Source organism: Vulpes vulpes, chromosome 13, assembly GCF_048418805.1.
Source record: "Vulpes vulpes isolate BD-2025 chromosome 13, VulVul3, whole genome shotgun sequence".
NCBI lineage: Eukaryota > Metazoa > Chordata > Mammalia > Carnivora > Canidae > Vulpes > Vulpes vulpes.
In genome coordinates, this window is record NC_132792.1 from 98,045,423 (window position 1) to 98,058,800 (window position 13,378).

Here is a 13,378-nt window from a genome sequence, read left to right on the forward strand (position 1 = left end):
TACATTTTACATTTAAGTATTTTATCTTAATTTTTATGTCTGATCTGAAAGTTAGGGGTTGAGCCTAATTTTTTAATATACAAATATCTTGTTACTCCATCCCATTTATTGAAAAGACTTACTCCATTTATCATGACTTAATATTTAAAATCAATTAACTGTATATGCAGAAGTGCATATTCATACTTTATTCTGTTGATCTGTTTTTCCATACTTATGCCAATACTACAGTCTTTTGCTTACTGTGCTTACTAATAATTTTGAAATCTGATAGTCGAAATCCTCCAACTATGTCCCTTTTCAATAGTGTTTTTGACAATTCTGGGTCCTTTGCATTTTCCTATGAATTTCAGAATCATCTTGTCATTCTTAGAAAAATGTAAATATGTGTTAGGATGGCATTGAATCTGTAGACCAATTCGCAAAGAACTGACATCTTGACAGTATTGAGGCAATATGAGCTTTGTATATCTATCATTTTTAACTTCTCTCTGCAGTGTTTTAGCTTTCTCTTTAGAAGTCTTTCATGTCTTTTATTATATTTACATATAGATACTATTTTCTTGATGCTATTGAAATGGTATTTTTTAAATTATACTTTTCAGTTTGTTGCTCATATAGCAAGTCTTGTATCCTCTAACGTGCTAAATTTATTTAGTTGTTCTGGTAGTTTTGGGTGTAAATTCCTAAAGAGTCGCTAAACAATCATGTTTACAAATCAAAATAGAGTAGTACTTCTTTCTTTCATTTATTTTTTCTTGCCTTAGAACACTAGCTAACATCCCCAGTACTGTCTTGAATAGAAATGGTAAGAGTGGACATCCCTGCCTTGTTTTTGAGTGTAGGGAAAACGTACTCAGTATTTAACCTTTAAGTATGACTTTGGGTGTAGGTTTTTCATAGAGGAAATTCTTCTCTTCCTCATTGACTAAGAACATTTATAATGGTGGGTATGGAATTTTCCCAAAGTTTACGTGAATTTATCTGATTATCATATGCATTTTCTCCTTTATTCTCATAATTTGGTAACTTGCATTTGTTTTTAAATTTTAGCCAGCTTTTTAATTAAGGGATAGATCCCAGTTGGTCACAGTATAAAATTGATTATACATATTCCTGGGTTCTGTTTGCTATTCATTCATTTTGTTTAGTATTTAAAAAATATATATGTTATTTATTTATTCATGAGAGACACAGAAAGAGAGAGACAAAGACACAGGCAGAGACACAGAGGGAGAAGCAGGCTCCATGGAGGGAGCCTGATGTGGGACTCAATCCTGGGAGCCCAGGATCACGCCCTGAGCCAAAGGCAGACGCTCAACCACTGAGCCACCCAGGTGTCCCTGTTTAGTATTTTTGTATCTGTGTTCATGAATGATACTGGTCTATAATTTTATTTTGTTATAGTGTCCTTGTTAGTTTTTGTTTGAGTTATGCCAGTGTTCTTTCTTCCTTTTTTTTTTTTTTTTTTTAATCTTTGTCTAGGATAGGTCTTATTTCCTCCTTAAATGTTTGATAGAATTTACCAAGGAAGCCATCTGAGCCAGGAGTTCTCATTGTGCAGGAAACCCAAACTAGATTTTTCATTTTGTGTGTGTGTTAGTATTTGAAAGTTGTTTTTCTCAAAGAGGTTTTGCATTCATCTAGGTTGTTGAGACATTGACAAAATTATTCATTGTATCTGATCGTTGTCTTTTAATGTCTGTGGTGATGTTATCTTTTCTTTCATTCCTGATACTGATCATTTGTGTGTTCTCTTTATTCCTGATCAGTCTAGATAATGGTTCATATGTTTTATTGATCTTTTCCAAAAACTAATTTTTGGCTTTCTTTTTTCAAAAATTTTTGTCTATTTCCTACTTCACTGGATTTCTACTCCTATTTATTTCCTTTCTTCTACTTCCATTGAGTTTAACATTTTCTTTTTCTAGCTTCTTGAGATGAAGGTTGGGTATACATTTTTATTCTAATATAAACATTTAGTGTTATAAATTTATGGTAGTTTGTGGGGGAGTGAAGCTAAAGAAGAAAAGTTCTGATAGGTATGTTGTGTTTTTATTATTGTTAAGTTAAAAAATATTTCCTAATTTCCTTTTTTGGTATCTTCTTTGAAATACAGACTGTTTAGAAGTGTGTTGTTTAATTTCAAATATTTGGTGTTTTCATTATGGTTAAGAATACATTCTGTGATTTCAATCCTTTGCAATTTATTGAGACTTGTCCTAGTATATTATATATCTTAGGAAATATTCTCTGTGCGCTTGCAAATGATAAGTGTTCTTTAGTAAGTTGAATGAAGTGTCTATAAATCTTCTATATCCTAACGATATTTTTTTTTTTTTTGGCTGCTTGTTTCTTTGGTTACCAAGAGACGTTTGTTTGTTTTCTTTTCGTTTTTTAAAAAACTATGGTTGTACATTTGTCTGTTTCTATTTGTCAATCTTTGTTTCTTTTATTTAATGGTCCTATTATTAAGTATAAACACATTCTGTCTTTCTGATGAATTTACCTCTTGTGTCATTGTGAAATTTTTTTCCTTTCTGGTAATATTCCTTGCCTTAAGGTCTTACATTGTTTAATATTATTATAGCCACACCAAATACTATTATCCTTCATATTTGGATTTATCTTTTATCTTTTTCTGTCCTTTTACTTCCAGCCCATCTGTGTCTTTATTTAAAATTGGTTTCTATGAATAGCATTTAATTGAGTTCAATTTGTGTCCAGTCTGAAAATGTATTTGGAATGTTTAGCCCATTTACATTTAATGTAATTTCACTGTGATTGAATTTGGGTGTATCATCTTGTCATTTATTTTGTTTGTCCCCTTTGTCATTTTGTTTCTCCTTTCCAGTCATCTTTGGAATTAATTATGTAGTATTTAGTGTGATGTTCTATATCCTCTGTTAGCTTTTAACTATCCTCCTCTTTATTTTTTTAATGGTTACTGTATGTATCCATTAAAAGGCATAGTAGATATCCTTAACTGACTGCACCTAACCTCTAATTAATACCACTTTACATAAGATGTGAAACCTTTTAACTGTGTAATTCCATTACACAATTCCCTCCTGTCCTTTGTACCATTGTTATCACCTTTTTTACTTCTACATATGTTTTATTTTATTTTTTTTACATATGTTTTAAACTCGAGCATATTGTCGTTACTTGGTCATGATCTTTTAAAGAGTTTATGAAAATAAAAAGTTATTTTATTTCTAGCATTTGTAATATTTTATTTTTCCTATAAATTCATATTTCTTTGTAATATCACTGTCCACTAGTCCTATGCAACTTACCAACTCTAGAATTACCATAGTTTTAAGTAAAGCTACTATTAATACTTAAATATAGCGGTAAATTTACCTTTAGTTTGTTGTGAGGCACAACAACCTTTACTGATACTGTTGTAGCTTTTCTTAACATAAAGTCCTCCAAGGATAAAATCAAAGCTGATTGTGAAAGAAAAAAAAAAGTTAACGGACAGTCCTTTGAAGTTTTCATAAAATAATAGATTTGAGTTTGAATTTTCAGAGACTTTGTGTCTTAATTAAAGATTCAAGAAAATAACTGCAGTGTTAAAAGGAAAGTTATTACATTTCAGAGTTGATTATTTGGTAACGTATTGTTCTTGTCTGTTGTATTTGGTGAGCTGAAGCATTTTGTATTTGCAAGGAGTGACCAAAAATAGCCTTTTGAGCAAATTCATCTGGTGGCAGCTTGGTGGGGATGAGTGTGTGAGATATGTTATTAGGAGGCTAGGTAATACTCAAGAACAGGCCATCAAAGGACTTTACATTTTCTCCCAGATTCATTTGGCTTAAAGCGAAGAATAACAGCAGAGTCTTGATTATAAAGCCATACTATGGCTCATTTTCATTGTTAATTCACGTAAGCGATGTTATCGGGTGACATAGACACATCATCTGTGACATTGAATGGATACCAGGTAAGTGACAAACGCTGTATAAAATACAGCTCCAAAGTCCTTCCCCTCTAGCAAGTGAGAAAGTTAAAGTGGTAGTTGCATTATGCTGAATGCATGTGACAGAAGAATGAAATTCAGAGTACTACTGAAGTACACAGTACTGGCACCTGATCCAGACCCGGGCTAAGTTTGAGTTTCTAGTGCTGGGGAAACAGGTATCTGAACTGAATTTTAAAGAACTTAGTAAGGTGATGTTACTTAGTAAGGTGATGTGATATAAGGACAGGACAGAGAGATTGGAAATGAGTTCAGAAGGAGAGAATTGCCTGTCTTGGAGCAAAGAAGAAGAATATACTCTATGGCATGCTTAGTAGTTTGGGACAGAAAGAAGGAAATGAAGATGAGACTGGGTAGAGCTTTTGGTATGCTCATGGTTTACTGTGTATGTCATGCTCGGATACTTGGTCCTATAGATTTTTAGCTACTAGAGCATTTTGTGCAGGAAAACAAGTGTTATCTGGTTCTTTATAATTTCAGAAAGATCATTCCCATTCCAGTGTGAGCAGTATTAATACTGGAACTAGGGAAGTTGCTTAAGAAGGTTGTTGAAGTAATGTAGGCAAGAGATAATGGCAGTGAAAATACAGAAAGAAACAGATGGGGGCAGCCCAGGTGGCTCAGTGGTTTAGCGCCACCTTCAGCCCAGGGCCTGATCCTGGAGACCCGGGATCGAGTCCCACATCGGGCTCCCTGCATGGAGCCTGCTTCTCCCTCTGCCTGTGTCTCTGCTTCTCTCTCTCTCTCTCTGTGTGTCTCTCATGAATAAATAAAATCTTAAAAAAAAAAAAAAAGCAGCAAATGATTTGGAAACTGTTAAGAGGTAGAACTGATAAGTTACAGATGGAATGTAGAGGAAGAAAGCGTTGAGGATGACACCCAATTTTCTGGCTTGGGCATTGGTGGTAAATGGTATTACCATTCCTTTAAATAAGAAAAAGGAGGAGAAAAGAGTAACAGTTTGAAACATGAGAAATTTAGGATATATCCAGTTGGGGACTTCATTAGAAAATTAAACAATGGGGTCTGAATTTTAAGAAAGCATTCCTTTGGAGATAAAGAAGGGGGATTGTCATTAGCACATAAGAACCGGGCTTCTCTTTGTATCTCTCCTAATTACACAATTAGAATTAGAACTAAATGCCCATGATTACATGTCATATCAGTCTGTTTAAACATACTATTTCTACAAAATACTGTTGAATAATAGATATGTAGAAGTAACACAATTCTAGGGCGGAATATAACATGTAGGGTTGTCAATATTCAGAAATGACTTAAAAGTGATAAAATGAAGGTGATAAAAGCGGGAGCTCTGTTGCTTCAAAAGTTCTTCTCATTGACCAGCAGAGGGCACTCAGTCCTGAAGCTCAGTATTTTTTGCTCTGTGCTGCCCTAAAGGCCTGGAAGCTCACGTCTTTCTAATATAGATTTTTAGTGCTCTTGTTACATAAGGCCATGCTGCCAGGATACTTTTATTTATCCTTGCTTTCAGGACTTCAAAGATACTTGATTTTTTTTTTTCTGGAACCAGTCTTCATTGTACCCCCTGTTCCCATGTCTATTCCTTGTTTCTTCCCTGAAGTGTAAGACTTGAGTGATCACATTAAGAGCTGCCATGATACATGGGGTTAGGATAAAATCAGGTGCAGGGCCTGAGAAATGTGATGAATCTTTGCCTCTATTAAAATGTCCAATTTTTGTTTCTGGTTAATTATTAGGATTCAGGGACATCTTTGTGTTTTGTTAGTCTTCTGATCCAGGGAATAGAATGGAAGAAGTTGACATTAGCTTCTAGAAACAGTATTGATAAGCCTGGTTGGGTCTGTAAAGCATCAAGCTCCTTCAGTATTTGATTGGAGGAGCCTATGAAAAACTTCCTGGGATATATTTTTTTGTCCACCTACCACATGTCTGAAATGCCCATTAGTCTTTTTTTTTTTTTATCATTAGGCATTCAGAGCTCCACTAAAACTCAAAGATTTCACTGGAAGGAACAAAGTAAATGTGGTAGGAGAAATTATTTAAGTTAGCTAGGAATTAAATATGGGCAGGAAGTTTATTATAATTAGTTTTAACCAGGGAATGTTAGGAAAGATCTGGAACTAGAATCATACTGTTTACTGTTTATAAACCTTCAAACCTTCCAACTGACTAATGAATTAGTTTATTATAAGAAGTGCTGGCATTTAAGAATGTATACTATATGCCAGGCATTGTCCTCATTTAAATCTCAAGACAACCCTATGAGATAATTACTCTTAGTGTCCCTATTTTCCAGATTAGGAAACTGAGTCACAGAGAACTTAAGTAATTTGTCTGAGCTTGCTTATGGAGGAGACAGCCAGTACTCACTGCTGTTCAATCTTCCTATCATATGCTGCCTAACACAGTTCCTTGCCCATAATAGATGCCCAGTAACCCAGGTAACTTTTAAACTGTAGCAATGTGTGAACCAGCATGAAGCTGTGTTGCGGTGGATGGCAGCTTTTAGAAGAAGCCCATACAAAGTTACTGCAAACTTCAGCAGGATTCATGAAGCCCCCGGGCTCATAAGGATGTTATTTTTGCTTTTCAGTTACTATGGCAATAATAGAATTTAAGGAAATGTGGGGAAAAACGTAGATAAACTTTTTATTTTTTTTAAAGATTTTTATTTATTCATGAGAGACACACAGAGAGAGAGGCAGAGACACAGGCAGAGGGAGAAGCAGGCTCCATGCAGGGAGCCCAACGCGGGACTTGATCCCGGGACTCCAAGATTCAGGCCCTGGGCTGAAGGCAGCACTAAACCGCTGAGCCACCCGGGCTGCCCTTAGATAAACTTTTTAAAGGTTTTATTTCACATCACCCATTCCATTGACTTAAGGGAATAGAAATTCAGATAACTGGTTATTTTTAATTAGTGTTATTCTTAAAATGGAGTTATTTCTCTGAAATTGGTAACATATAGTATTCATTTTTTTCTTATTAGAGAAGAGTTCCTCAAAATAAAAGTAAGAAACTTTGTTCAGTGATATAACTGAACAGAGTAGTGAAGGCTAACTTAATTGACCTAGCAGTAGTAGAGTATGTGAGCATTTAGGTCTGATTGTGATTTCAAGAACATCTGTTTTGCACTTGGTAACTGAATTGTTTCTTTCATCTTCTTTGACCTTTCTCTTCCATTTTACCTCTTTTCATCCAGGTGAAGAATCCAAGTTAAGGAATATCTTCATGTAGAAAGATGATTGGGGGAAATAACCCTATTTCAGAATGAAATAGTATGTTGTCACAGGGTCTCCCCCCCCGCCCCGCATACAAATTCTGGTCTCTTAACCACATTAGTGTTCTTTGGCATTGATAGTGTAATGTAACCAGAAATCAATCCTGGACAACTTTGGGAAAGGGACTTGGTGAGGTGGGAGAAAATTAAAGCTGATGGTGAAAAGGCAGGTTTGAGTTTTTATGGCTTTAAGTTATATGTGCATGATCCATCCACTCTCTTGACCATGGATAATTGAGCAGTAGCTGATTCTGGCCAGGTCATTGTGAAACTGACAAGGCATCCCCAAACCATAAGCATAGGGATAAAAATGCTATATATTTGTATCCATGTTCAAGAAAGATTGACTTTCTTAAGTGTGTCGCTATTTGGGAGAAGAGGATGCTATCACCTTTGTAAAGTTGTGAATTATGAAAGACATTTCTGTTGGGTTACTGAATATCCCTTGGGGTTTGTTTCATTTATAACATTGCCTCAGGCCCTCTGCTACATCCTGTTGGAATGACCTTCTTTTCAACCCCGTGCTGGCAGCTGTAATATGGCTCTTTCTCCTGAATCCTTTTGGCTTGTCACATGACAAACATGAACTGTGACCCCTTTGTTCTTTACCCAGATGATTCGGTTTCTTTAATTTTTTTTCGGTTTAACATTTTTGCCTTACTTCCTTTTCTCTTTTTCCCTCTTTGCTCCCTTTTTTATTTCCTACCTAGACAAAGGTTTTTGTGGGTTTTTGGGAGTACCTTGTTGTTTTTTTTTTTTTAATTAAAATGTAACACTGATGCAGAAAAGCACACAAATCAAAGCTCACTGAATTTTCATAGCACAAGCATACTCATGTAGACAATACTCCAGTCAAGACAGAGAACGTCACCAGAACCCGATAACACTCTTCTCTACTTCTGGTCACTACTCCTCCCGCAAGGGGAACCCTTGTCCTGACTTCTGTAGCTCTGAACTTTATAGAAATGGAATCAAACTGTATGTGTTTTTACATCTGGATCCTTTCATTTAGCATTTTTGTGATATTCATCCATGTTATCAATTTGTTACTGCTGCATAGTATTCCACTTGTATGAATACTCCACAACTTATCTATTCTAAATGGGCATTTGGATTGTTTCTTGTTTTGGACTACTATGAATAATCTTGCTAAACATTCTCATACATGTCTTTTCAGTGAACATATGATATAGTTCTGGGTATTTGCATAGAAGTGGAATTGCCAAAGCATACTGTATCCAGCTAGCCATTTAATTTCAAAAGTCATATAAAACACCAAATGACTGATTTTAGGCAAACTCTTGGTACAAAACATTTGTAAACAATTATCAATTCAGCTTTAGTGTATTGTATCTATTTTTTGGCTAAGAAATGTGCCTCTATTTAAATGTACTATAGTTTGGGCAGCCCTGGAGGCACAGCGGTTTAGCGCCACCTGCAGCCCAGGGCGTGATCCTGGAGACCCTGGATCAAGTCCCACATCGGGCTCTCTGCATGGTGCCTGCTTCTCCCTCTGCCTGTGTCTCTGCCTCTCTCTGTGTCTCTATGAATAAATAAATAAAAACCTTTAAAAAAATAAATGTACTATAGTTTAAAAATAAAGTAAGTGTACTATAGTTTTACATAGATAACTCCTATATACAAAAAAATTGCTACTCACTGCCCATAATGTGTTTTATTAACACTCTTCCCAATGTATGTTTTTTATCCAGTTTTCACAAAGCTGAATTGGCCAGTCCATTCTGCAAAAATCTCATGAAAAAACTGCTGCTGGTGATAATTTACAGTAGTTAAGATTACATCTATGTGGTAACATTAACAGGGAAGAGGAATGTGCTAGTGCTTATCTGCCATGCTTAGTCGAACTTACAAAGGCTGACACTTGTATTTGTACAAACTGCATTCATTATTAAGGACCTTGCAAAAGTGGTAAGAGACTGGCTCTATACCATAGATGGGCTCCAGGACAAGTAGCCAGGCAACTGTGCAGCCAGAGAGTAATGTTTTTGTCCCTTTTTTTGTTTTTTTAAGATTTTTTTTATTTGACAGAGAGAGCACAAGCAGGGAGAGGTAGAAGCAGACTCCCCACTGAGCAGAGAGCCTAATGCAGGGTTCCATCTCAGGACCCTGAGATCATGACCTGAGCCAAAGGCAGCCACTTAACTGACTGAGCCACCTAGGTATCCCTCTTTTTGTCCTTTCTAAAAATATGGATTTTCCAAAATTTGTTCCATGGACCCTTTTGAAGTTTACCTAATGAGTATAGAAATGTGATTGTGATATCATATTCCCTCCAAATTGCAAAGCATCTTTCAGGGAAATTTTATTTGACCATCAGATAACATGCCCCTCAGTCATTCTGTGAACATGCATGGAATTAAGTTGACTTGTTTGGACCATGGTGTTATTGGAGACCTTAGAAAGGATTTCTTTCTCCTTCAGCAAAACAAAGCAAAACAAAACAGAAATGTAGAGGGAATAATTAAAATTTGATGGTTATATAAATATAGTTATGGAACCACAAGATTTGCTTCCCACGTTAGGTAAATATCTTTTCTTATATGCGTCTTTTGGAGGGTGAAAAGAGGGATACCAACCCTATCATGTTTTTGCAAACAAAGTGTTTTTTAAAAAGGAGAGAATAAAGTATTTCACTTTTACAAAATTATCCTTTGTCTGAAAATTCTGTACTTTTCAATCCTTCTGATATTTTTTAATACTATGTGTAGGGATGTCTGGGTGGCTGGTTGAGCATCTGCCTTTGGCTCAGGGCATGATCCCAGGGCCTGGGGATCAAGTCCCACGTTGGGCTCCCTGCGAGGAAGGAGCCTGCTTCTCCCTCTGCTTATGTCTCTGCCTCTCTCTTGTGTCTCTCATGAATAAATAAATAGAATCTTAAAAAAAAAAATGCTATGTGTATTTTTAGAAAACTGTCTTAGTATAGGTATACTGGGTTTCATTCATTTTTGAATGACATATAGAGCCACATTGGTTGATAGTCTGTCTTCTAAAAGCTTACCTAGTGGGTATGTAGTAGTGGTAGTAGGTTATACATATTACTATAGTACAATGTAAGGTAATTGCTCCAGTGAGAATTCCTTTTGGGGGGTAAGGTAAGTAGACCCATTTGAAATGGGTTCTTTAAAAATGAGTAGATTGGTCTTAAATAGCCTTTTGCTTATCTTTACCTGTTGGCCAGTGTTAAGATGTTTTGTAAAGGAGTGGGAAGTGAGCCTGTAGAGAAGCCATGTGATGAGTTTGTACCTCATGCGGTAGATAATATAGCACAGTAACTAAGTGTGCTCACTTCAGATCAAATTCGAAATTGAGTCCCAGTTTAGTTTTGCTGTGTGACTTTGAACAGGCTTCTTAACCTAAGCTCAGTTTTCTCATTTGATAAATGGAGACAGCACCTGTGTAACCTGCTGCAATGTTAAATGAAAGAAAAGCAATCGTGTGTGGGAGGTGATTCACATAGGTGTCAATATAATGGGTGCTCAAGGTAGCTACTCTGGATAGCAACGAGCCATGAAAGATTTTTGAACCACATAATGGTGGGATATGAACCATGTAAGACTTTTTCTTTTATTTTTATAATTGATATACAAAAGGCTGCACACATTTAAAGTATACAGTCTGATAGGTTTTTACATACACCTATGAAATCATCACCACAATTGAAATGACCACATCCATCACTCCCAAAGGTCCCAAAACTTTTGTCTAAGACCTGTAAAGAAGAAAGTCTGGCCTTCAAAATCCACAGCAAAGAATGTTGTGAAGTAGAGTCTGGGAGTGGAGAAATCAGTTAAGAGGCTGTGGCCATGGTCCAGGTGAGAGAGAGGGAGAATGAATGAGGTCATGAACTAGGTATGGCAGCAGTTGGCCTCCCCCAAGAGATGGGGCTGCTGGGGGACAGGATTGAGCCTGCTGCATCTTGTATTCTTTCTAGCACCTTACTCAGTAGCCAGAGGCTAGTGAGCTCTTCCATTCTGAAGACCATTTTTCCCTTTATGAAAGATTGCTTACTTTAAACTTTTTTCTCCGTTTATTCTGTTTAGGGCTTAAAAGACAATCTTCTTGCTTCTGGAACGTCCGGCCTGACAGCCACCAAACAGTTGCTTCGTCCAAGAATCACAAGAATTTGTCTCAGGGACTTGATATTCTGTATGGAACAGGAAAGAGAGATGAGGTATTCTCGAGCTCTATACCTTGCCCTTCTGAAGTGACCGCTGCACTCTCCATCCAGATCCTTGCTGTTTACTGCCAAAGAAGACATAAAGAGCATTGTTGCACTCTCCTGAAATTTCAGTTTCTGGAAAATAATCACTAATAGGGAACACCATTGTTTACAGTTATAAACTTTTATTAAATCTTACTTATACATCCCATGGGGTTCTTAATGATTAGAATTCAACTTTGTCTTCTGGAAATTGGTTAATGAAATACAGTTTATACAGGCATAGGTTTCTGTCTACCTGTGCATTTAATTACAGCAAGTTAAGGTCCTGTTTGATACCACCTGTTTCATTTGCCAAACTGTTAACAGGTGAGGTGACTTTCCCTAATACAGCCTGCATTAAGATGCAGGGAAAGAAAGGAAGAATCACTGCTTACCAAGTAAACTGTATTTCATCCTCTGCTGAACCTGTCTTAGGTTTTCTGGGCTGGGATCAGAAGTCGCCTAGCTAATTGTGACAGTCACCTTCTGTAGTTGCAGGTGACAAGCCACAGAGTACAGTCTGTGGTGACTGGTCAGCTGCATCCCAATGTTGTCAAAACTGAGACAGATGGGGATAGTGTGTGCCATATGCTGCTTCTGATAACCGAGTGAGGGGACATCTTTGTCAGGGAAACTGTAAAACGGGAGCTGCTGATATACCTCACTGAAAACTGGAAAAGGTGGGAAGTATTGGAAGGAATGAAGGGACATTGCATCACCCTGAGGAGGGGAGAGTGAAAATGGAATCCCAGAGCTTGAAGTGTCCCTCCATTCCAGTGGTGGGAATGGAATGCCAATGCAGCTGGTACGCATTTTGTTGACAGGACAAAAATCACAGTCCAACCAAAAAGGAAAATGTATCAAACATTTTCAAATTTGCAGTATTTCAAAAGGAAGAAGTTATTTTTTTTCTTTTGTGTATTGTTTTAAACCTCAAGAAGGATAGTTTTGTAAAATCTTTTTCGTTACTGCAAGTTTTAAGCATCTTGTTGCATTTCAAAAATCCTAATTGATGATTAGAAATTTTTAACAATAGGACTCCATTTTGGATTCAGTACTCAAAAGGTAATGTCAGCATCTCATTGTTGGAGATCTTTTCTCTAAATGTATTTTGAGAAGCATGTCATATATATATGTGAAATATATATATATTCATCTGAGGAGGAACCTGATGTTTTGTAAAGCAAACTTGTTTGTTTGTTTTTTTTAATTCTACCTTTGTGGCACATAGCTGGTGAAAAGTAGTAGCTGTATTTAGAATCACATACAGAAAGAACCAGTAAATCCTCCGGTAAGGTTGTAAAAAAAAAAAAAAAAAAACAAGAAAGCTGTGCTTTTTAAGAAAAGAATTCAGGGGAAAAAAAACACACCTCCAGTATGTTACTCCTCATCCTATTCTTCCCATCGGGACTGTACGGCCATATTCTCTATGGTAATAAATGTTAAATTGGCCACGTTTTTTGTTTCAGCAGTTATTATGTAAAATGCTATAAATTATGTATATGTTAAAAAGAATACTTTCAGAAGAGATCTATACCTAAAGTTGTTTTTGTATATTTAAATGCTTAGCTTTATTTTTTTGTAAAGTGCAGCATATTCCCATATTTGTGTATAATCTTATTGATCAGATGTTTAAAATTATTTCAAATACTTCATTAAAATAATTATTTTATTATAAGAATAACTTTGGTCAGTCCCTGACTTTGAAAACCAGTATCTTTAGTAGTAGGCCCCCACAGCTGGGGTTGGGCAGCAGATCTTTCTTGGCTCTGATTGTTACTTACTTACATTGGAGTATCAGCATTTGGATTCCAGAACCTAACTTCAAATCCAAGTTACTGTATCACTTTCTTTGGAATAGTTGTGAATTTGCATGCTATTTGACTCACAAAGAAAGCTAAGTATA

General features: G+C 36.2%; 1 protein-coding gene across 1 annotated transcript in view; it reads left to right on the forward strand.

Annotated features, from left to right (window-relative positions):
* TAF4B (TATA-box binding protein associated factor 4b) overlaps positions 1-13,147 on the forward strand; it is a 124,525-nt gene extending 111,378 nt beyond the window's left edge. The window contains exon 15 of the mRNA XM_026006505.2: positions 11,312-13,147. Within this exon, the coding sequence (XP_025862290.2) occupies positions 11,312-11,479 (168 nt within the window). The 3' untranslated portion in view covers positions 11,480-13,147. The remainder of the gene's footprint in view (positions 1-11,311) is intronic.
* The last annotated feature ends 231 nt before the right edge of the window (positions 13,148-13,378 follow it).